The sequence below is a fragment of the Acytostelium subglobosum genome, assembly GCF_000787575.1.
Source record: "Acytostelium subglobosum LB1 DNA, scaffold: scaffold4, whole genome shotgun sequence".
Lineage (NCBI taxonomy): Eukaryota > Evosea > Eumycetozoa > Acytosteliales > Acytosteliaceae > Acytostelium > Acytostelium subglobosum.
The window spans coordinates 640,515-664,728 of record NW_012236528.1 but is presented as its reverse complement, the minus strand read 5'-3'; the positions used below and the strand labels follow the sequence as shown (position 1 = coordinate 664,728).

General features: G+C 44.4%; 10 protein-coding genes across 10 annotated transcripts; 5 read left to right on the top strand and 5 right to left on the bottom strand.

Annotated features, from left to right (window-relative positions):
* Positions 1 to 211: 211 nt before the first annotated feature.
* Positions 212 to 2,421, top strand: SAMD00019534_024330 (hypothetical protein; the record flags this gene model as incomplete). The annotated part of the gene is made up of 2 exons (XM_012901731.1): positions 212 to 437; positions 533 to 2,421. The coding sequence occupies 2 exons, from the start codon at positions 212 to 214 to the stop codon at positions 2,419 to 2,421; spliced, it is 2,115 nt and encodes a 704-aa protein (XP_012757185.1).
* A 238-nt stretch (positions 2,422 to 2,659) lies between these two features.
* Positions 2,660 to 4,852, top strand: SAMD00019534_024320 (hypothetical protein; the record flags this gene model as incomplete). Its single annotated transcript, XM_012901730.1, has 7 exons — positions 2,660 to 3,088; positions 3,181 to 3,400; positions 3,467 to 3,863; positions 3,923 to 4,061; positions 4,135 to 4,302; positions 4,380 to 4,592; positions 4,676 to 4,852. 7 exons carry the CDS (start codon positions 2,660 to 2,662, stop codon positions 4,850 to 4,852), a joined length of 1,743 nt encoding a protein of 580 aa, XP_012757184.1.
* A 109-nt stretch (positions 4,853 to 4,961) lies between these two features.
* On the top strand, positions 4,962 to 6,299 carry SAMD00019534_024310 (hypothetical protein; the record flags this gene model as incomplete). The annotated part of the gene is made up of 1 exon (XM_012901729.1): positions 4,962 to 6,299. One exon carries the CDS (start codon positions 4,962 to 4,964, stop codon positions 6,297 to 6,299), a length of 1,338 nt encoding a protein of 445 aa, XP_012757183.1.
* A 359-nt stretch (positions 6,300 to 6,658) lies between these two features.
* On the top strand, positions 6,659 to 9,703 carry SAMD00019534_024300 (hypothetical protein; the record flags this gene model as incomplete). Its single annotated transcript, XM_012901728.1, has 6 exons — positions 6,659 to 6,695; positions 6,790 to 7,142; positions 7,218 to 7,555; positions 7,611 to 7,920; positions 8,009 to 8,261; positions 8,343 to 9,703. 6 exons carry the CDS (start codon positions 6,659 to 6,661, stop codon positions 9,701 to 9,703), a joined length of 2,652 nt encoding a protein of 883 aa, XP_012757182.1.
* Positions 9,704 to 9,807: 104 nt separating this feature from the next.
* On the bottom strand, positions 9,808 to 10,428 carry SAMD00019534_024290 (hypothetical protein; the record flags this gene model as incomplete). Its single annotated transcript, XM_012901727.1, has 1 exon — positions 9,808 to 10,428. The coding sequence occupies one exon, from the start codon at positions 10,426 to 10,428 to the stop codon at positions 9,808 to 9,810; it is 621 nt and encodes a 206-aa protein (XP_012757181.1).
* A 392-nt stretch (positions 10,429 to 10,820) lies between these two features.
* Positions 10,821 to 12,506, top strand: SAMD00019534_024280 (hypothetical protein; the record flags this gene model as incomplete). The annotated part of the gene is made up of 3 exons (XM_012901726.1): positions 10,821 to 10,890; positions 10,976 to 11,356; positions 11,425 to 12,506. The coding sequence occupies 3 exons, from the start codon at positions 10,821 to 10,823 to the stop codon at positions 12,504 to 12,506; spliced, it is 1,533 nt and encodes a 510-aa protein (XP_012757180.1).
* A 79-nt stretch (positions 12,507 to 12,585) lies between these two features.
* On the bottom strand, positions 12,586 to 15,607 carry SAMD00019534_024270 (hypothetical protein; the record flags this gene model as incomplete). The annotated part of the gene is made up of 3 exons (XM_012901725.1): positions 12,586 to 12,760; positions 12,859 to 15,464; positions 15,545 to 15,607. The coding sequence occupies 3 exons, from the start codon at positions 15,605 to 15,607 to the stop codon at positions 12,586 to 12,588; spliced, it is 2,844 nt and encodes a 947-aa protein (XP_012757179.1).
* A 1,025-nt stretch (positions 15,608 to 16,632) lies between these two features.
* On the bottom strand, positions 16,633 to 18,201 carry SAMD00019534_024260 (hypothetical protein; the record flags this gene model as incomplete). Its single annotated transcript, XM_012901724.1, has 1 exon — positions 16,633 to 18,201. A coding segment is annotated over one exon (1,569 nt), but the record flags the coding sequence as incomplete, so codon positions are not given.
* Positions 18,202 to 18,662: 461 nt separating this feature from the next.
* On the bottom strand, positions 18,663 to 20,264 carry SAMD00019534_024250 (hypothetical protein; the record flags this gene model as incomplete). Its single annotated transcript, XM_012901723.1, has 1 exon — positions 18,663 to 20,264. A coding segment is annotated over one exon (1,602 nt), but the record flags the coding sequence as incomplete, so codon positions are not given.
* A 326-nt stretch (positions 20,265 to 20,590) lies between these two features.
* Positions 20,591 to 22,816, bottom strand: SAMD00019534_024240 (hypothetical protein; the record flags this gene model as incomplete). Its single annotated transcript, XM_012901722.1, has 3 exons — positions 20,591 to 22,027; positions 22,096 to 22,514; positions 22,594 to 22,816. The coding sequence occupies 3 exons, from the start codon at positions 22,814 to 22,816 to the stop codon at positions 20,591 to 20,593; spliced, it is 2,079 nt and encodes a 692-aa protein (XP_012757176.1).
* Positions 22,817 to 24,214: the final 1,398 nt, after the last annotated feature.

Here is a 24,214-nt window from a genome sequence, read left to right as displayed (position 1 = left end):
GCCAAAGTGAACACCACGTCATTAACAATAATATCTTTAAACATTCAACTCAAAGATACATAATTATACTAATCTTATCTTATCTTAGTATCCCAAGATAGATATATAGATAAGATACTTACTTCTATTTATATCAATCACTCTCATTCATCATTCATTCATTCAATCATTCAATCATTCAATCCATTCAGAAGTACCAACCACGACACCAATGCAATCATTGAATGATCTTAGTAATGTGCTGTTGAAGCATGTTGTTAGGATGTTGGGCGACAATCCGGTGGATGTGATCTGTTTGTCATTGACTTGTAGGAGAATGTATGGTCAGCGACAACAATACATCACCTTTGAATACTCCAATTACTTCTCTCAGACACAGCGACTGATTCCAATGTATCGTGATCTTATCAAGAAACAGATTGATAAAGATGTGTTGGGTACGTCATTGGAGTCATTATCGAGAATGAATGAATGAATGTTGTTAACAACTCATCTCAACCCAACTCAACTTACAACGTACCTACCTACGTAGTTGTGGATCTTAAGGTCGGATCAATGTTGAGAATGACAACGACCCCAGAGACAATGACTCATATTACTTTCGATGAGTATAGACGACAGCTTAGTAATAGCGATCAATCATCTTCGTCATCCTCGTCTGTGAAGTCATGTGAATGTATATATTTCGGCGAAGTTGAATATATATCGCCAGGTATACTGCCAGACACTTTAAAGATGATTAGATTCAATAGGAGCTATGACCTAATGTCCTACAATGGACAACCGGTGTTGCCTCCGAACCTCATCATCTTGATACTTGGTGATGGGTACAACCAGAGACTGCCACCAAATGCCTTGCCATCGAGCCTTACCAGTCTGTTGATGGGCGCCAACTTCAACCAGCCCATCGACATTGGCGTTCTGCCACAGTCACTGAAGATCATATCTCTGGGCATGTCGTATAACCTTCCGATTGGTCAGGGTGTCCTGCCCGAGTCCCTGAGGAAGCTGATCTTTGGCAAGAACTACAACAGCCCAATCATGCCAGACGTGTTGCCACACAGTATCACAAACATTATATTCGGTCGACAGTTCAATCAGCCACTGGACATTGGTGTGCTGCCCAACTCACTTAGCATCCTTTCTTTGGGGGACAACTTTGATCAAACCCTGGCTCGCGGAGTGCTCCCCGAGGGCCTGAAGGAGCTGTCCATGAACGTGAGCCACATCATACCTCGATCACTACCATCCACTCTTGTATTTCTAAAGTTGATGAAGAGATTCGATCAACCTGTGACACCTGAAACATTCCCTAGATCATTAACCAAACTATTGTTCAGTTTCCAGTTCAACAACGCACTCTCTGTTGGCGCCATACCGCCAGGCGTCACAAAGCTGGTGTTGGAGATGTTCAATCAACCACTACATGTTGGAGAGCTGCCTGACACAATCACAGAGTTGAGGCTTGGCATGTATGATCATCCTCTGCCGCCAGACATCCTACCAGACTCGTTAAAGAGCCTCGACTTAGGCGCACAGTTCAACAAATCGATTGAGATTAGATCACTGCCCTCATCGCTCACAGTGCTCAGGTTTGGAGTTGGGTTCGACATGCCACTTCCACCTGGCGTCCTTCCACCTTCACTCACTGAGCTCGTCCTCGGTCATAACTACAAGAGAAAGTTTGAACAGGGCTCACTCCCAGCCAGTCTAGCCAAGTTGACCCTTGGCAGCAAGTATACTCATTCACTCTCAGCGTCTATTCTACCCGTGTCACTCACCAATCTGACATTCTCCATTGATCACGATGGTGGTAGTGGCCATGGATCCGTCGTGAGCACTACAACAATCATTCTTGTCATTGCAACAGACTTCTTCAAGACCTACACAGACAAGTTCACTCTCGATCATTTGTACAATTGGATGATCGGGTCAAACTCAATGGGCTCAACAGTTACAGGCAAGATCACATCATTCTTTACTTCTTGGCTGCGCAGCTCTTCAAACCGTGTGGTGGATGAGTCATGCGATCGTTTCATGGCCGCAGTTGCCAAACATCCAATCGAACTAATATTGAGCGGTGATATCAAGACATTGCCAAACATCAATCTCAACCTGAAGCAATTGACTATATACTACAACATCTATCCACCAACCAAATTCATGTTCAAGAGCAAAGAATGGGTAAAATGGTTAATGGACTCCATGGTTAATAGCCTTATATTAGTAGATGGATTATTCCAAAAGTTATATATTAGGAAGATTGGACAATGTAATAGTAATAATAATCAACAACAACAACAATGTGATATATTAGTACTCAATCATCGGCTTGAAGGTGGAACAATTACATCACGTGACAAATTGGAGTCACTACTCTCCACACATCTAGAATACAATCTAATGCTCAATCTTGATTAAAGAATATCATTATTATTATTGATCGATCAATCCTTCCCTTACCCTAACCCTAACCCTTACCCTTGCCCTAACCCTCACACTTCATACTTTCAAGTTCCCACTTACTTGAGACAAAAACTCAAAAACCACACGTGCAAAGCAAAAACACAACTACATCTTCACCACCTTGTATTATTCTCTACTATTTATTATTATTATCTGTATCTGTATAGTTATATATGTATTCATAGACATAAGAATGAATATATTCAAATGGACAAGGAACCAGAATGGTACACCTCAGTCACCATCACCATCATCATCACCTCAAAGATCAACACCAGAGAAACAGCATGTCAATGAAGCTCATTCACCTTTCTTTAGAAGGACAGGTCCACTGGCATCATCATCTTCATCTTCTTCGTCACAGACAACAGACTCATCATCATCGACTGCTGTTCTTAATGCGACTACATACATTCGACAGGATGAGCTGGGCAGAGGCGCATTTGGTTACGTTTATAAAGCAGTCGACCCTGCCACCAACAAGCTATACGCAGTCAAACTGTTGAAGCGTGAAGCTTATGACAGCAAAGAGTTAAAGCCCTACATTGATCGCGAGCACTCTCTTCTAGCCAGTCTACAAGGAATTGCACATCCACACATTGTTGCAATCCATGATATACTTGTAGGTTCTCTCATATCACCCGTTACACTATCATGGCCATCCAACTTCACATTTGATTGACACATTACATTACATTATTCAATATATAATAGGACAAGTATACCTATGTATTTGAGTACTGCAATAGCAAGACATTGTATGAGTTCTATCATACAAACAGAGGCAAGATGGATGAGAGCACACTCAAGATTATCTTCCTTCAAGTACTCTCTGCATTACAGTTCTTGCATGATAAGAACATCATTCATCGAGACATCAAGCCAGGCAACATCCTCCTGAACATTGTAAACAAGAAGAGACTAGTCTTCAAATGTATGTTTCATTGTTCGCGAACAATTGATGACCACGACCCTCACTCATCGATCAATCAATCAATAGTGTCAGACTTTGGATTGTCTAAAGCGATCAATGGCGATGATATGGCACAGTCACGTGTTGGATCATTCAAGTACATGGCACCAGAACAATTCTTGCCATACGGATATACATCGTCAGTGGACATTTATGCAATGGGTGCATTGTTCTATCATATCTCACTTCCAGAGCCATCGGACAACATCAACTATGTCCAGGGCATCAATGATCTGCCCGCCGATAGATGTACCGATGAGTACAGGGAGCTGCTCCTGAGGATGGTCGAGCCAGACCCTTCAAAGCGAATCACGATGGCCGACATCATTCGCTCCGACTGGGTCATGAGCAAGATCGTCTACCTGGACATACAATTGGGACAGCACAAAGATGTCATCACTCTCAACGATGTCTATCAGATCTAGTATGTATACTGTACTTTGAGTATGTTTGAGTGAGTCGCTGACATCCATCCCCCCATAGCCACAAGAACTTCACAGCATGCAACATTGAGAGCAAGTATAAGCTGTCGCTCAAGGATCAGCTGATATTGGTGACATACTTTGATTCGGACAGTCTACATCCACTCAACGTGACACCATCTCGACCATTATATACAATTGTAAGTAGATTGGATACTACACAGCCGGCTGGATTATCTCATCATTACTAACACTTCGGATACTTATAAACAGGATCGTGTCTACCTTATTGACCTCTACAAGATGACGGTCACACTAAAGATCAGCGAGCTTGGAAGTCTGACCAGTCGCCACACCAATACAAAGCACGAAGATGTACCAAGTGTGAGGGATTATGGCGACATTCAATCAACATTGGTCAATCAGATCAAAGCAGAGTTTGTAAGTATCTGTTGGAGGAACGAGTTGTCAATGGAATAATTCCTAATACATAATCAATCAATTAATCAATCATTTAGGAGAAGCAAGAGGACTCGGAGAAGATACTTAGATACTTGAATGAGTTGTTGAGGAAGGCGAACGAGTTGAACAGTTACTGCATACTGCTGCGAGACTATTATCAATCACAGGTTCGTGGAGTACTTGGCAACAATGTAGACTTGAAGAAGTTGGTAAACAGCCAGGATGAACTCTCCAAAGTGTTCCAATCAAATAGGAGTACATGTGATAAGGTATGTTCCAGTTGATCCATTACAGATGACATTACGTACTCACTCAATCAATCAACATCAATCAATCAATGACTACAAAATAGATCAAACAACTTAGGAATTTCGATGAGAATGGAGAGGACACTAATGAGTTACTTATTGACTACCTTCCATTGTTTATTCGATCATTCATTGATCAGAACTTGACACACTATGCCAATTTCATCCAAAGCTCAAGCCAAGTTGACAATCAAGTTACTCAAGACTTCTCCAAAGTGTAAACTATCATCACATTGTTGTTGTCGTTGTTCAACAAAGTCTGGACATGTCACTAACCAATGCATTCCATTACACGCACCAACATAAAGATTCTCCCAAACTGTCAAGAAGATGGTGGAACTAACAACAGAGCACAAGAAGATCAATGGCAAACTGGTGTCAATGAACAATGATAATCAGGACAGCGACATTGGATTCATCCTGACGACTCGTTCAACGCTTCAGGAGAGCAACGACCACTTTGACAAGGTCTGCGAAACATTCCAAGAGATCACTGCTGGCCTCGGCTCGACCGTTCTCAGCCTGCAGAACTACACCAACGACCTCATCAAGTCAGTCTCGTATCTGGGCGGCGTCCACAGCCACCTGTCCGATGCCAAGGAGGTCATAGACGAGCTTAACCGCATACCAGACTACTATGACCTGTGCAAGGCCGAGCTGCAACGCCGCGCCGCCTTCAAGGCCAACTACCTCCGTCGCCAAACGCAAACGGCCATCGAGTACAACGATCTCATTGGCATGGAGCTTGAGTTTAGGGACATGTTTGAGAAGTCCTCCGTGCGTCCCAAATACTTTGTGCCCATGATCAATGAACGCATTGACAATGTGCTGCACAAGTTCCTGCCGAGACAGACTGGAAATGTTCTTGCCGTCCACCATGAGTGGTCCAAGCGCGACACCATCGGTGAGCTACTATGCTCGAGGATAGTCCTCACTGGACAGGCCCAACCCGATATCAATGCTGCCAACGTTGACGCTGATGTTGAGGTTGACGATGTGGACGTGGGCTCAGACCAGGGATCAGTCATCTATAGAGGCGGGGCAGCCACAAAGGCCCCGCCAGTCGAACCAACATCGGACGAGACCACAGAGATTTACGTGCCTGCGGCAAAGGCGCAGAGGGAGAAGGCGCTGCGGGACAAGGAGATGGCCGATAAGGACTCAGAGATTGCCGAGCTGAAGAAGCAGCTACAGCTGATGAAGCAGATCGAGAAAGAGAGCGCCAATCGCGTGGCACAACTCGAGAGCCAGATGTTTGAGACGAGCATCACCACCGAGATCAACATGAAGATGATCAACTCACAAGAGGAGCTCACCAAGAAGATGACCGAAGCCGAGCAGCAATACAAGGAGTACAGGGAGCATTGTGACCATCTACTGCGCACCAAGGATGAGGCCATCGTCCAGCTTGAGAAGGAGAAGAAGGATTTGGAGATCAACAATGGAGAGAACATCACACGCTTCAAGGAGAACAGTGACCAACTCATCGGTCGACTCAATGAGATGGAGGCTGAGGTGCAGACACTCAACGAGCAGTTGACCACCACTCAACAAGACCTGGAGAACAAACAACTTGAGATTGGCGCACTCAAAGGTGAGAACCTAGACCTACAACAGATACACAATGTACTATTGGAGGAGATCAAGACCAGTGGTGTGATGATGTAATGTATATATATATTTCCGATTTATCCAAGAGTTGGAGAGAGACTGGATGAACATGGTCATTTGATCACAAGGTTGGAGGATGTGTGTGGTGTCCAGCTTTGACCTGCACAGGTGGCTGGTCACACATCACTTTCATCAATCTCCTCCACAGCACATCACAATGTAAATTAATAAATTTATTTTTTATGAACAAAGTGATGAAGTCACTGTGGGCTTGATGAACTTGAAGTCAAATCAATGACTTGCATTCATCACCTCACTGACTCATTCATTCATTCATTGACTTACACTATATATACAAGTATATGTACTTTGTTTGAGATAACAAAGTATATACATTAACATCAACAACAACAAGAATGAACAGGTTTGAAAAGAAAGATGACGATGAGTATGGTATGTGATCGCGATCAATCATTCAATCAATCAATCAATCAACATCAGGTACAACAGGTTATATTGACAATACTATTATTGTATATATGTACAGAGTTCCCATTCGAGAATTTGGACAAGGGACAGGTAGTTCAAGAGAAGAGAGCATTCAATGATACACAGTTGCAACCAAGACAGTGCGCGTTGGTTATTTCAAAGTTCTTGTATCTGTTGTCACGTGGAGATACATTCACAAAGACAGAGGCAACTGATATATTCTTTGCTGCGACAAAGTTGTTCCAATCAAAGGATATACCATTGCGTAGAATGACCTATCTGTTGCTCAAGGAGTTCTCCACCATCTCACAGGACGCCATCATCGTCACCAGTTCACTCATCAAGGATATGTCGCACAAGATCGAACTATATCGTGCCAATGCCATTAGAGTACTTTGTAAGATTATTGATGTAAGTTGATCATCCACAGCACAGCAATGACAACAACAACAGCAGGTACTGATGGTCGACCATAATACATTACAGGCATCATCACTGCCACAGGTTGAGAGACATTTCAAGCAGTCGATTGTCGAGAAGGATCCACATGTATCGTCTGCGGCATTGGTATCCAGCATTCACTTGCTCAAGGTCAGTCCAGAGACTGTCAAGCGATGGGCCAACGAGGTACAGGAGGCCATCTCAAACAAATCCAACATGGTCCAATACCATGCACTCGCTCTTCTGCACCGTATCAAGCAGCATGATCGTCTGGCCGTTACCAAGCTGGTCAGCTCACTCATCCGTGGATCATTAAGATCACCATATGCTCAATGCTATCTCATTCGTTGTGCTGTCGAAGTGATCGAAGAGACCAACACAGAGTATGTACATCACATCCAATCACATCAATCACATGCTAACTCTTTGCCACTGTAGTGACCGTACATTCTATGACTATATTGAGAGTCGTCTGAGAGATAGGAACGAAATGGTCGCTTATGAAGCAGCCCGCTCGGTATGCTCACTCAAGAACTCCTCACTCAAGGAGCTCACATCGGCAGTGGGCGTGCTCCAGTTGTTCTTGAGCTCATCCAAGCCAACGCTTCGCTTTGCCGCCGTACGTACACTCAACAAACTTGCACAGACCAATCCAGTCGCAGTTGTTCCATGCAACCTCGACATGGAGAACCTCATCACAGACTCCAACAGAAGCATTGCTACACTCGCAATCACCACACTGCTTAAGGTATGTTATGTTAAGTCCATCATCCGTCCTTCCTGGCCCATCACATCCACTCACACTCCCATCCATCCATCCATCCAATGACGATCAGATTGGCAATGAATCCAATGTAGAGAGATTGATTAAACAGATTACTAACTTCTTGGGCGACATCAATGATGAGTTCAAGGTTGTTGTGGTCGAGTCGATCACAATGCTCAGCATCAAGTTCCCCAAGAAGTACAAGCACTTGATCCTGTTCCTCAACAAGATTCTTCGCGACGAAGGATCACTCCAACTCAAGCAGAAGACTCTCGATGCCATTCTCAATGTTGTAAATCATATCCCAGAGTCCAAGGAGATTGGTATGTTATGTGACATCATCACGCCACGCAAGGCTGACCTTATTCACATCGCGACTAACTGACTTCATTCAATCACTCTAGCCTTGAATGAGCTTTGTGACTTTATCGAGGATTGCGAGTATCCAGACTTGTCGGTCCAGATCCTTCACTTGCTGGGCCAGGAAGGCCCTTTGACATCGTCACCATCAAAGTACATTCGTTACATCTTCAACAGAATATCGCTGGACAGCGGCACGATTCGTGCTGCCGCCGTCTCCTCGCTGGCCAAGTTTGGACTGCTCTTTGAGCCAATGAGACACAAGATCATCATCTTGATTCAGCGCTGTCTGCAGGACGAGGACGATGAGGTCCGTGACAGAGCCACGCTCTACCTGGCACTGCTCAAGAGTGACAACGTCAAGCTGCTCAACAAGTTGCTGATGGATGACATCCCCGTGCCTCTTGCAAACCTCCAACGCTCATTGGAGGCCTACGTCGAGTCGCCATCAGCAGAGCCATTCGACATCACCAAGGTGTCGACGGTGATTGAGGTCGTGTCCCCAGTGATGGGCGACAAGTCAGCACCAACCAAGCAGCAGCAAGCGAGTGGTCCATCCACACCAAAGATGCAGTCACAGCAACAGGAAAAGGTATCGGCACAGGAGAGCTACGCCTCCCAGCTGTCGGCCATCCCACAGTTTGCCGCCTATGGCAAGCTGCTCAAGTCCAGCGAGTTTGTCGAGCTCACCGAGACTGAGACCGAGTACGTGGTCAACTGCGTCAAGCACATCTTTGCCGAGCACATCGTCTTCCAGTTCAACATCACCAACACACTCAACGATCAGCTGTTGGAGAACGTCTTTGTCAAGATGGTACCATCCAACCCCAAGCTGGTGAAGCTCGAGTGCTACCTGCCTGTGGACTCTCTGCCCTATGGCGACCCCGCATCGTCCTACGTCGCCATCCGCATCCCACCCGATGCAACTCCGACACTGGCCTTTGCTAACACACTCAAGTTCAAGGTGCGCGAGATCGACCCATCGACTGGCGAGCCCGACGACGGAGGCTTTGACGAGCAGTACAAGATCGAGGACTTGGAGCTGCTGCCCAAGGATTATATGCAGCGCGCGATGTGTCCCAACTTCCAGGAGGAGTGGAAGCGTCTGCCCGAGGAAATCCAATCGGTGCAGACCTTCCAGCTCGTGACGATCAAGACCATCGACGACGCCATCAAGGAGCTCATCAAGACGCTGTCGATGGCGCCATGCGAGAAGTCCGAGGTTGCACAGCCCAAGGCCAACAAGCACATTCTCTATCTGTCTGGACGCTTTGTCAATGGAGTCAGTGTTCTGGTGCGTGCCAGGATGAAGATCGATGGCAATGGACAGAACACAGACGTAGAGCTCACTGTCAAGTCAGAGGATGAGATCGTCAATGAATTCGTCACATCAGCATATGTCTAGACATCCATCCACATTCACACCGCTCTCTTACATCCCATCCCTTCCATCCCATGCATCCTAATCAATCAATATGTTATAACAGTAAATAAACAAACCATCCAACTTTAATTGAAGCTCTTTGATAACTGTTCAAACTTGATGTCTTGTACAAATGGTCGTGATTCATGGTCGTCATTGTGGAAGGGCACGTAGACACCGGTGGGCTTGTAACCAAGTCGGTAGTACCAGCTCAGTAGTTCATTGCGGATTGATACGGCGCACATTGAGATGACGCGGCATCCCCATTGCTTGACAATGTACTCCTCGGCATAGGCCATCAGTATGCCACCAATGCCCTCGCTCTGATACATTGGCTCAACGCTGAGAGCCTCCAAATGTGCATTGACATCATCATCACGGACAACACCAATCGAAGCGATTGGCTTGCGCTCTGCATCGTTGCCATCTGCAAACTCCACGACGAATGTGAGTGCACGTGCAGGGTTCTGTTGTTCTACACGAGGCTTGAGTGAGTCGTGAGTCAAACGCTTCCCTGAGATGTAGTGCGATTCATTTGTCCAGCCCTTTGATTGGACTGACTTGTCGTTGTCCTCTCTTCCAGTGCCTCTGTATGCAAAGTTTATCAAGTCAACCAATGCATCAACATCCTTGATCTCGGCTGCTCTACAACATAATTGTCTATTTGATTTCTTTGTGATACCAATGACTATATTATTGTTGTTCATCCTGTTGTATAATATTATATATATTTGTATTACAGATAATAGTGTTTAGATGATGAATGATTGCATGCAACAAGATTGATTGGTGGTGATGTGCATTGGTTTGCCCATATTTGTAACTTTGGAAACAAAGTTATCGGTTTGATTGAATCAATCAAAATGATAATAATAATGTAATATCAAGATATCTCTAATATCTCTTTGTATTAATATCTGTTTGTTTGACGACAATGAACGAATCAATGAACTTCACACATCACAGTCAATCTGTCACGACCTCTTCTTTGAAAACTGACCATGTCCATCTTTTGAGATTCATACATTCATTCATTCATTTACACTCATCAATACATAGAGATAGATATTTATATATACACATACATGTTTACATTAACATGCAGATGTTCAGCCCACTGACAGCTTGGTTCTCAAAGGATATACCTTATGAAGTAAAGGTCTCCTGGAGTATGTGTTTGAATGATCAGCTGATCGATCAATCAATCAATCAATCAAAGAATGAATGAATGCTGACACTTTGATGATTCAATAGGGGAACACGGAGGGACTACACAGACATCATCATCAGCATACTTTTGGTTCGTCAAGGATCCTTATCAAGTGGATGCTTACAAGGTGATCACATCGTCAGACGGTGAATATGTATCAGCGATCGACTATCAATGGATTGTGCACTGTCTACAAGATCAACAACTATTAGACTGTGATGCATTCGTTATCAACAGGGATGAGGTATTGTCAAACATACACATCTACCACGAGAATGTCAAGTTGGAGGAAGAGAGGAAGGCCAAAGAGGCTTTGAATCATTATCATGACGTAGATGATGCAAACTCATTATTATTCGCCGCTGACTGTGACTACATACCGCCTAGTGTAGTCGCCATCAAACAAAGATACTCAAATGCAAAGAGTAAGTCAATATCACCTCCATTCATTCAATCATTCAATCAATCAACTGATCACTCACTCTCTATATAGTCCTAAACCCAAATGAAGACACAGTGTATCAGAGTAGACAGAAGCCTACACTCGAGGAAATGAGCTTTGCCAAGTATACTGTGTCAGTCAAGCAAATAGAGAAACTGACGACATCTTCTCACTTGGTGGATGACGACGATGATGTACAAATGACAACCTCCGCACCACCCACGACGACTACGACCACAACTACAACGACAACAGCCTCAAACACTATGAAATCACCAACATCAACGACATCAAATTCATCATCATCAACATCTTGGGCCTCACCAACTCCTCTAATGACAACTAATCCTCCTCCTCCATTGACAACATCTCCACAACCAATGTCACCCATAGTCATCAACACCAACTTCTTTGACAACGAGATATTGGCCACGGCGCCACACTCACAGAATGACGATGTTGATGACAATCCACCATTGTCGCCCATATCACCACCAAACAACAACAACAACAACAATGTCGATAACAATGGCAATAATGACGATGACTACAATGACTACAGTTTCAACGATAATCAGAACAGCCAAGACTTCCCAATCGCCACACAATCAAGCGAAGGCTCCTTCTTCAGTAGGCCACCACCAATGGACACTGAAATCAATGACATCAGTATAACGCTCGAGGAACGTGACGATGATGGAGACAATTGGGCACCTCTGCATACCACTCGCTCAAGCAACTTCACCATCAAGAAAATCAGCAGCAACAACCTCGTTGACGATGAGGACCCAATCCAAGACGACTTTGACGATACCCAATATCAGTTTACCAAACAGAACGTCTCACGAGGGACAAAGTTGGATACACCCACCAAGCCAAAGCAGACTCCGCAGATATACGGTGGAACATCCGTCGAGGACCAGGGTCTGGACTTCCCAGTCCCAGTGTTCTCCCCATCCAAGCCCAAGATCGTACAGCAGGTCAGCCCGCCATCCCCTGCACGCCTTGTATCAATCATTAGCAATGATGACTACAGATCATCATCAAAACCGACCACCCCTTCCAAACCGCTAAACCGAGCGACCAAGCCTGCTCCACTGCCCTCTGACGCAGAGGTCATCGACTTGGATTGATGATTGATTGATTGATAAAGGCCCTCCCTCCATCCCTCAGTGCCACTCACGCACACCTACGTTCTGCTCGACCTACTCTTCACATTGGAACTTTATTGGATTCAAGTTGCTTGGCGATCCAAATTGGCCACTCCTCGAAGCGCATCTTTGGAAGGCGCTTGAACTCTTCGTACATCTCGTAGACGTTACCCTTGAACTCCCAGCCCAGCGTTGCAACCTGCAGCTTGATGCTCTTTGCGACAGTCAAGAAGTGCCTGAACATACATTCATTCATTCAATCAATCACAGGTTAGACATTAAACTCTACGTCCTGTACTCTGCCATCAATCGATAAATCATTCAATCTACTTACAATTCTTTTAGACGATCAATGTCCGTCGCACTGATTTCGGTGCTCTCCAACTGTTTGATACGATCTAAAAGAGTGTTGCACTGCTTTCCAAGTGCCTCGTTTGTTTGTAACAATGTTTGGTTGTCACTCTCCAACTTCTTGATCTTGTGTACCTGCTCTTCTGTTTGTTGCGTGACAGTGTTGATATTGGCCAAATGATCTCGACATGTCTTCTCCATTGTGTCTCTCTCGCTTTGTAGCACCTCATAATTATCCTGTACATTCTTGAGTTGTTGATTCAAAGACTCTATTCTCTCGGCCATCGCATCTACAGCTTCACTATCTACATCACTCTTGGATGATACCAGGTTGTTGTTCTCTGCCTGTAAACGGTCCTTATCATCCTTGAGTTGGGCGTTGCTTGTTTCTAGTTGTTGTGAGGTGATCCTTGATTTTGCCAACTCTTCATTCAACGATGATACTTGTTGCTGGACTGTGTCCAACTTGATATCCAACGTCTCTTTCGACTGGGTCATTGTGGACAACTGTTCCTTGATGCTCTCAATCTCTGAGCATTGATGTTCAAGCGCTCGACATTGTATCCTTAGACTGTCCACCTCTGCACTCAACTGATCACTTGCTACCTGAAGTGTCTCCTTGTCCTTTGTCTCATCCTTCATCCTCTCCAATATTAGTGAGTTTGCATTACTTTCGGCTCTCAACTTTGCCAACTCTTCCTCTTTCTGGACGAGTGTCTGCTCGTGCTCCTTGATCATCTTTCCAAACTGCTCCTCTCTCTCCTTTTCCATTCTTTCTATTGTTGCCTTTAAACCTTCGATCTCAATACCATGTGCTCCACCATCCTTGTTGTGCTCCTCCACCAATGTACTCAACTTTGTAAGCTCCATGTCCTTTTCTGATATAATACTTCTGAGTCCTTCCAGTTCGCTTGTCCTGCTCTCGTTGATTGTGTTGAGTGATGAGATCTCGCCCTTCAGCACGTCAATCTCGGCTCGCAGCACCATTGTCTCTTTGTTTGATTGTGAGTTGGTTGTCTCGTTCGCATGCTCTAGCTGATCGATTGTTGCCTTTTGCTCCTCGTTGATCCTGGTCAACTCCTGGATTCTCTCTCTGAATGATGTCTCTTTGCTCTGTACCTCTCCATTCAATGATTCAATCCTCTCACCACTCTCCTCAAGTTGTTGCTTCAAGATGTTAATATCCACTTGATCCTTCCTCAGTCCAGTGATCTCCAACTCATTCTGTCTGAGAGCCTCCCTCATTCTGGTTGTCTCTGCCTCCAACTCCTTGATCTGGTTGTCACTGTTCTCTTGCAATCTAGCAATCTCCTTTGTCTTTTCCTGATCGATCTGTTGAAGTGAACCAGAGTGCATGTCCAACTTGGATCTCTCCTCATCCAATGATTTCTTGAGTGACTCGATTGTTTGTTGAAACTGCTGCATCTCTGTATCTTTCTGATGTGCTTCCTTCTCCATGTTTTCCAACTGTTCATGTTTGTTTGTGAGTTGTGCGCTCAACTGGCTGACTGTATCCTCAGATTGGGAACAAGTCTCCTTCATCACAACCATTAAATTGCCAATTTCCTTGTGGAGTGAACTGGCCTTGTCCTCCAACTCCTTGACCATGCTCTTGTATGTGGCAACTTCAAGTTGTGCCTGATCCAACGCGGCATCCTTCTCCTGGACACGAGAACGAATCTCATTGGTCTTCTTCAACATATCATCTCTAAGCTTCTGGATCTCAACATCTCGCTCCTCCAAATCCTTGATCAATCTTCCCTCCTTGTCCTCGGCCTCCTTCTTGATCATAGATGACTGTTGTCTCAGAGTATCCAACTCTTGTTGGCTCTCTGACAATCTCGCGTTGAGTTGTGATTCCCTGTCCTTGCTGTTTTGCTGCTCCATCAACAAACTCTCTGCCTCCCTTGCCTTGTCACCCAACTCGCCAACCTTGCTCAGCAAGTCCTGCTCCAGCTGTCTGATCACCGCATCCTTCTCTGTGATTGTTGCCTGCTCCCTGTTCCGCAGCTCACTGATCTCTGCAGCCAATCGCTCCAGTCCTTGTCCATTCGCGACCAGTGCTTCGCGCCTTGCCAACTCTAGCTCCTTGCGTGACAGGTCCAACTTCTCATTGAGTGACTGCAGGTCAAACTCATCCTTTTGCTGACGAATGGTCATCTGATTGATCTGCTTGCGCTGTGCCTCCACGGTCTCATTCAACTTGTTCAACTCCTGATCCTTGATCTGGATGGTGCTCTCCAACAATAAAGTCGTGTTGCTGTTGTTGGCCATTTGATCACTGAGTGTGCGGTGATAGTTGAGCACATTGTCCACGCCCTGTATCCAGTACTGCATGTCCGACTCACTCTTGGCCTTGAGTATGTACGATCGGTTTGGTATATCGATTGAGAATGTGAAGGTGGCAGCGTCTGTGATCTTGGTGCCCTCGACCTGTCGCAAGTCAATGAATCCCAATGAGTACTGTGTGACCACCTTGGACAATGAATGAGATCGATCAGCAGGTGCCTGCTCATAGTAGTGCAACTCATAAAGATTTCCAGCCAGTTTGAAGTATCTAGTCTTCCATGATCTATACAATCCTTTCTCCTACATTATTGGATGCAGTGCTGTCATCAGTCAGTAACTAAAGTTGGACATTAGGTTGGTGTGATTTAGACGACACTTACACCTTGTTTGTCAAGCCAACCTTCTAAATGAGGCTTCCCATTGTTTGTATGAGACATGATCATATAAATAAAATTAATGTTTATCTGTATCTACTTTGTTGAATGACTTGTGTCAATCTTGAGGACTCAAAGTGGTAATGTGGTAGGTCTGTTTTGATCAAAACAGGTCCTTCAAAATATCGCCCAAAAAGAGATAATAGTTTTTATTCATTGTGATAAAAGTAGTACTTTATGTTTATGGTTCGTGAAGTTATCATTATAATGAATAGACTTTGGTTATTTTCAAATTGAGGTACCTACATTCGTTTGATGATGTCAACATCAATCAATTGATTCTATAAAAAGGATATGGAGGACTCATCGAGGGCTCGTTTTGTCGTTTCGAATTTAGATCCAATATTTGCATTGAACAGTACTTTATTGTGTAGATGATAGAACTTTAAGACTATTTAGCGCCATAATTGTCCATTCATTAAATATTCGACCATCCAATATTTAACTTCGCTTGAATCACTCATTCATATAATACACTCTCAATCCAAATATTATAAGTAAGTAATTGTTCAAACCATGTCCAAGAATCTTAGAATGAAATATACTGACTGACAATGATTCCAGAATGAAGACATCTATAATAGCTATTTCAATCATCATATTGGTTTCGTCAATATATGTATACACCAGTGGTGTTGCACCATCTGATCTGATCTCTTCAATTGGAGAGAGATTAAATCTTTCAGTTGGTAGTGGAAAATCAGGTGTATGTCGTCTACATGAAGTGTGCAACTATGGCATTGATACTGGATCATACCAAGACTTTTGGAGAGCCTTCTGTGTCAGTCTGAAGAATGAAGCAGTCACTGCCGTCTGTGAAGACAGTGAGAGCAGAGCAGAGAAAGATCGTTTCTGTACATATGTAATCGATGCAACATATTGCAACAAACAATAAATACAGTATTGCCATATCAAAAACAATCATCTCAGTATTCATCAAATTGATGTTCAACAATCAACCAAGAAAATCATTCAATCAACCAAGAAAATTTAAATCACGACACTCAAGATGGTATTTATACTGGAGTTGAACAAGAAGAAGTGGAGGAAGAAGGTAGAGTTGGATAGTTCATGAAAAACTTGATGCCTTCTCCATAATGTCCACTTTTGTACTCTAATGTTCGATACCTTGTGAGTTGTTTGGGGAATGATTCCTCTCGCAATTCATAGAAATTGATCTCAATGTAAGTCAGAAGTGGTGCCATTTGGTAGTCTGAATCCAGTCGTTGAATGAATTGATTGACCATCTGTACATCAATGTCGGCACGGCTATCCAGTATGAAGTGTTGCAGTGTGGCACAGCCAGTCAATCGTTCAAAGAATTGTGGAGTGAGACCCACGCTTGTCGAGTGAAGACCGATTTCCAACTTGGTCAACGTGCAGCCACTGTCCGCCAGTATGTCATCCAGCCCAATCAGATGACTGGCAACTGCATACAATCTCAAACTGCGTAGATTGCGTCCATTGTCATGCAGTCGGAGCCAACGCATGTTTGGATTGGAACCCTGATTCGGTGTCCTACTTAAATCGATTAACGAGAGGTGTTGAATGCACTGAGGCAGCTGGATGTCGGGTTGGCACGTCACGTTACTGAATGACAGTTTCAGCGATGTACACTTGAGATGCTCGATCATGCCTTTGACCGCATCGTCCACCGTCCTTACAGCAAGGTAGAGATGAGTGATTCTCGCCGGCATCTGCTGAAGATAGTTCATGACGTTGGGAGGTACTGGTAGATTGGACGAACAAAACAGCGAGACTGACTCCAGTGTGCCAAGCCTTAGCAGAGGTGTCAGATCAGACTCAATTTCGTTGGGGCTAATTGTGAGGATTTTGATGTTGGACAGGAGTGTCGGGGCGCAGGTATTGATGAATGAACTGATGTCTGATCGAAGGTCCAGGCGGAGGTCCACCAGAGAGAGGTTCGCTGGGAATAGTAAAGAGCTGTGGGGTGCAGACAACACGTGTTGGCCAATGATCTCGAAGGTGTGTGGCAGTTTCGCGCACACAGTCGCAATGACACCCATATCAATTGGTATTATGCCTTCATACACATCATTGAGATCGATTCGAAACACAACGTCTGGAGACCATTTGGCCAGAGACAATGTGTCGATAACATTCTCAATCTGGTCCATTGCTGTGTCGATGCGAATGTTCTTGACACTGTGCAAGATGGTCTGTATGCTCTTTGAGGTGAGCTGGCGACGCACTCCGGCTATCTGATAGCGGTCGAGAAGGATGAGGACGACATTGCGGACATTGCTCCACAAACATCGTGGATTGGACAGATGCTTGACGCACTTGGTGAGGTGATCGACTTCGGGACGGCCATAGCCTTTAGCTCCTTTATACAATGTGTATGTCTTGTCTACAATTGGAGCAATGAATTTAAACCAACGTCTACATACTAAACTCATTGATATCAACCATTTAGTAGGGTACTCTCCACGATACAACCAAACATATTGAACAATAATATGTTGTATATTAATTGGTAATCTATGTATTGATGTGTCCTCATCTATGATGACAATGTCATGTATTGATGTGTCCTGACCATCATTGACATTATTATTTGATTGAAATGATGTAATTCCCATTCTATCTATATATTATTAATATAAATATTAGTAGTGAATGAATGAATGAAGAATGAAGGTTAATGAACTTGAGCAAGACAACAAATTGTGAAGTTGATGAGGGGAATCAAGTTTGAAAATATCTTTGAAGGCCACCGGGTTTGATTGGCCTAGGATAATGGGCAGGCAATCTAGATCTGTGAATGCAACGTCTCCTTGTCACTGGGTGAAATTATCTCCTACCTGTCGGAGTTAGTTTGATATCATTCACTTAACTAGTTTGATCATTGATGGGCCTATTGGCGCAATGATGACACGCTCATGCACGATATCCACGCGGTGAACTACACCTCCAGGATACTCCTGTTTGACCTCCTTCCGAATCATATTGATTGATAGATGTTACACATTGTTACAAATCATCATAACAGTATTCATCAAACAAATTGATCACTTTGATTTATAATTGAATCCAAAATTTATATCACAATCTGATGTTGTGATACTGGAGTTGTATAAGAATAGGAGGAAGAAGGGAGAGTTGGATAGTTCATGAACAACTTGATGCCTTTGCCATAGCCACATTGGTACTCTAGTGTTCGATACCTTGTGAGTTGTTTGGGGAATGATCCCTTCCGCAGATCATACAGATTGATCTCGATGTAAGTCAGAAGTGGTGCCACTTGGTAGTCTGAACCCAATCGTTGAATGAATTGATTGACCATCTGAACATCAATGTCGGCACTGCTATCCAGTATGAAGTGTTGCAGTGTGGCACAGCCAGTCAATCGCTCAAAGAATTGTGGAGTGAAGCCGATGTTTGTCGAGTGAAGACTGATCTTCAACTTGGTCAGCGTGCAGCCACTGTCCGCCAGTATGTCATCCAGTCCAATCAGATGACCGATCACTCCACTCAAGCTCAGACTGCGTAGATTGCGTCCATTGTCATGAAGTCGGAGCCATCGCACGTCTGGATTGCAGTCCGGATTCGGTGTCATACTGCCATTGGAAAACGAGAAGTTTTGAATGCATTGAGGCAGCTGGATGTCGGGCTGACATGTCACTCGGCGGAATGATAGACACAACGTTGTGCACTTGAGATGCTCGATGATACCTTTGAGCGCATCGTCCACTGTCCACACAGCCAAGTAGAGACGAGTGATGCTCTCTGGCATCTGCTGCAGATAGTTCATGACGTTGGGAGGTACTGCTAGGTCGGACGGAGTGCACAGCGAGACTGACACCAGTGTGTCAAGCCGCAGTAGTGGCATCAGATCAATCTCAATGTCGTGGAATGTAATATTGAAGATCTTGATGTTGGACAGGAGTGTGGACGCGCAGGTGTCGATGAATGAACTGATGTCTGCTCGAAGGTCCACGTGGAGGTCCACCAAAGAGAGGTTCGCTGGGAATTGTATAGAGTTGTGGGGTGTGGATAACGAGTGACTGCCAATGACCTCGATAGTGTGTGGCAGTTGGGCGCACACCGTCGCCAAGACACCCAGATCAATTGGCATGATGTCAATCACATCCAAGAGATCGATTCGAATCACAATGTCCGATGACCACTGTGCCAGAGATATAGTGTCGATGACCTTTTCAAACAGATCCATTGAGGTCTCGATGCGCATGTTCTGAACGCTGTGCAAGATGGTCTGTGTGCTCTTTGAGGTGAGATGGCGACGCAGTCGGGCCAGCTGCTTGTCAGAATGAACGATGCAGATGACCTTGCGGACGTGGTTCCACAAACAACGTGGATTGGACAGATGCTTGACATACTTGGTGAGGTGATGGTCATTGGGACAGGCATCATCGTACAATGTATATGTCTGGTCCACCATTGATCCAATGAATTTAAACCAACGTCTACAAACTAAACTCATTGGTATCAACCATCTAGAAGGGTACTCTCCACGATATATCCAAACATATTGTACAATAATCTGTTGTATATTAATTGGTAATCTATGCAGTGCCGAATCAACATTATCCACTTGACCTGTTGCATCAGTTGTTGTTGTAGTGTCATCTCCATCTTTGACATTGTTATTATTTGATTGAACTTTTGATGACTTAATTCCCATTATTTGTTTGATAAAGTATATATATATGTTATTTATAAGTATGTACAAGTTGGGATCACTTGATAGTGAATGAATGAATGTTGATGTTGTTGAAGATGAAGGGCGAGTCAACGAAGTAGGAAGGTGGGGGAGAAAGCAACCCCCTTTGGGTTCAAAAGGGGGTTGGACCACACGCGCTCGTGCGCCAGGTCCACTCGGCGAATGGCATCCATCGATCAGCTGACACTCCTGGGACACTCCTGTTTGACCACTCCTGATCCATTGATTGATCGAATCGATCAATCAATCAATAATATAATAATATTATGTTTATAAGTCGACTTTAATTATAGACCTCTGTTCTTAAAGTGTTGATGAGCGGCATCTGGCATACCGGTGGGAGTGAATGACATAAAGTCTTCGGTGAGTTGATCAATCTCAGAGTCAGATCCAACCTCTTCATCACTGTTATTGTCATCACTATCATCCTCCGAGTCAAAGTCACTGAATTCAGAGTCAGAGTCTGACGACATCTTCTTGGCATCGTTGTCGTCGTCCTCCTGATCGGACATCTCCTCGAGGTCAATGTCGTCCTCATCCTTCATGACATCCTTCCAATGCAGATATGTGTTCTCCACGTACTTGTTGGACGCCAGCAGCAAGTATGGGTCGAAGGGGAAGAATGAATCGAACTGCTGGTTCTGCTGCTGCTGTGACTGGAACTGCGATTGGAAGCCAGACGCTGTGGTCTTGGTCACCTTCTTGTTGGCCTGCAAGATGCTGGTGCACTTGGTGAAGATACCCACGCGCAGACACACCGCGCAGAACTGCTTGACGACGCTCCTCAGACACACGTGGAAGGGGTTGAGACGCGACGAGCTGACCTTGCGGAAGGCCTCATGCAGGTCCTGCCAGTACTCGCGCTTCTTCTCGCCCTGCGCGTCGTTCTCCTGGCTAAAGTCCAGGATGATGTTGTTCCTGAAGCAGAAGATATAATATACAGATTGGCACACTGAGTAGAAGACCGAGTGTAGCTTTGGATTGAATGTGAAGTCACTGCCCATCTTGGTGTCGTTGCGGTCTACGTACTGCACGGAGAAGAGCACCAGCTCCTTGAACGCCAGACGGATCAGATGGGGCGGCAGGTAGCGCGCGCGAGAGATGAAGCCGCCGACGTATGCCGCGCAGGCCGTGCGCACAATCGATGGGTTCCTGTCGTTGTTGAGCTTGCCAAAGAGGTAGCGCAGGTAGGACTCGGCGTAGAGTGAGCGGTCGCCCACTTGGACCGGTTCGTTGTGTAGGAAGGTCTTGTGCTTGCGAGGTGATGATGAGAACTTCTTGGGCGAGAGGCCCATGCCGCCTGGCGACGACGGCTGCTTAAATGGTGACAGCAGGGACTGAGCCTGCAGGAGAGAGGAGTTGACGTTGAGTGGCTGGAAGGCGTTCTTGCGCTGATAGATGCGGCACACATAGAGCAGCAGGAACTGGGTGTACTTGGATTTGTAGGTGGGGAGGACGCTGGTATCGAACGCCTTGATCAGGTTGTGAAAGAGGTCGTCCTGCGACATGAGGTCGGCTTCGGCGCTTCCCTCAAACACGAATATATTGCCAGTGCCATCTTGTTGGGGCACGGAGAAGCATGCGTCCAAATACTGGAACATCAAACACATCAACATATCCAACTTGTTGGCATTAGTAGCGCTCTTATTATCATCCTGTTTCTTCTCATCAATATCAAACTGCAAGTCCTCTTCATCAGGTAACTCTTCAATTGTTATAGTAGTCTATGATTGATTGATTGAGTGAGTGGAATGGTTCCATGTGGATGAGGACCATGGACATGGGTACTTACATCAATGAGGACAAGTGCATTCATGACCGATGAGATCATTCTTGAGGAGATGCTGGGACAGTAACGGGTGACGAGTAGGGCATTCTTGATGAAGAAGTGATGCACTTCAACTGGATGGGCAAAGTGAGGGAACTTCTGGACGATGACCTCAATCAATGCTTGTGAACTGAGCGGCAGAACAGCCAGTATCTTGTTGATGGCATAGTGCACTCTGGTTGTGATCCTATTGTACTTGTCATAGTCGATGAAATTGCCAGGTCCATTATTATTAGATTGCGTATGCTTGTATGGTTCGAATATAGATGTCAACATTTGGAACACATCCGTCACGTAGCTCTGATTGAATGTGACCAAGTTGATGGCAAACTCTATAAACTTGTTGGCGGACATTTCATCCTTTGTCCAATCGAATGTTACAACTATGATATTGTTATGATTGGTTGGATTAGTGACTGGGTCCAACTTCACAATGTGGATACATGCATGGATGATACCTACGATCGATTAGATTAAGTTTCCTTCTCTCTTGGGTGACCTTCTTCCATAGTGCACCGTATGATAGGTCTTGTTGCTGTTGTTGCTGTTGCTGTTGCTGTTGTTGTTGCTGCTGTTGCTGCTGCTGTTGTAGTTGTTGCATCTGCTGCATCTGTTGTTGTGTCAACTGACCGCCCAGTTTGGATGGTATTGGTGTTGGCTGGGGATGGTTGATACGTACTTCCATTGGCATCTAATATTGATTGATTGATTGATTGAATGGTCAGCATGCAATGAACCTCCCATGACACGCAATCCATTCCCTCTGCTTGCTTACCTTAATGTAATGACTCGTCGGCGAGTTTATGATGGTAGGTGTGAATGTGGGGTGTTGAAGCTCGAACGGTCGTTCGTTCGTTTGACGGGAAGAATTAATGAATGATGAATTTAAGTTAAAGATGGACACGGGGAGGTAGGGTAAGGGTAAGGGTAGGGTAAGGGCAGGGTAAGGGCGCGCCAGGCACTGGTGATGCTTCTACCTTATTATAGGAAGGATAATCAAAGCAAACACTCGTTCGAAATTAAAGCAGTCAACGCGTTGACTTGTCAACAACGACAGTCACTCTCGTAAATGGTAATATTTAAAGAGAGGATGGCAAAGCGTCGGGCGCAAAGGCGTATGGCGACGTTGACTGATGGGGGAGGCAGACAGGCAGGCAATGAATAAAGAGTCAGGTATGCTCACTTTAAATCACCCGATAATTGTCTGGCTGTTCCTATTCTCTTGTCAAAGAGGTTATAGGTTATGCTCTTGTGTTGTTGTTATGAACGACAGGGTTATGCGGGGTTGAAGTGGCAGCCTTGGCTGGGTATTCGTTCGTCAAGTTATCCTGAGTCGTCGACTTGGTGGGTCAAGTACTCGTCAGACTGATTGGGTCGTTTCGTCAACTTTGTCAACTACTACTACACGTCAACACAATCACAAGTTCACAAATAGAGAGATAGAGATAGAAATACAGAGATAATTATTCTCGTTCTTTCTTTCTACTTCTCAAACTGAACTGGATACTGGGTAGTTTATTTGATGATGCGATGGGATGGAGGCTATTTGTTCGAACGAGCTAGCTATCTGTCTGTCAATCAATCACTTGAATGTCAGTAAGCAAGCAAGTTATGAAACAAATTTATAACAAGTTTATAAAACACAAACAAATGTATTTATAAATGTTATATTAAGTTAATGTAATGTAATGTTGGGAATATATATAATATAGATAGTTATAAATATATATTATGTGTTTGTATTGTTTGTTTGAATGCAAGTGATACGAATAGAAGATGGAAGGAGTCGCGAACAACAATGTGTGGGGTAGTTGTTGTTGGAATTCCTTTTTTCTCGTTTTTTTTGCACATCCTATTAAATAAATTTTTCAAGTCAGGTGTTGTTTTGGATTGTGTGTTGTTGATGTGTTTACAAAGACGAGTGATTTGAAATAAATGCCCGGGCATTAATAATTTTGTTCCCAATCATTTTGATTGATACTTGATTGACATTACCCAAAGAAAGAGAATATAATAATAGTTCTTATTTGTATGTATGATATCATACATCGATCAAACTTGAATGAATGATGAATGAACAAAA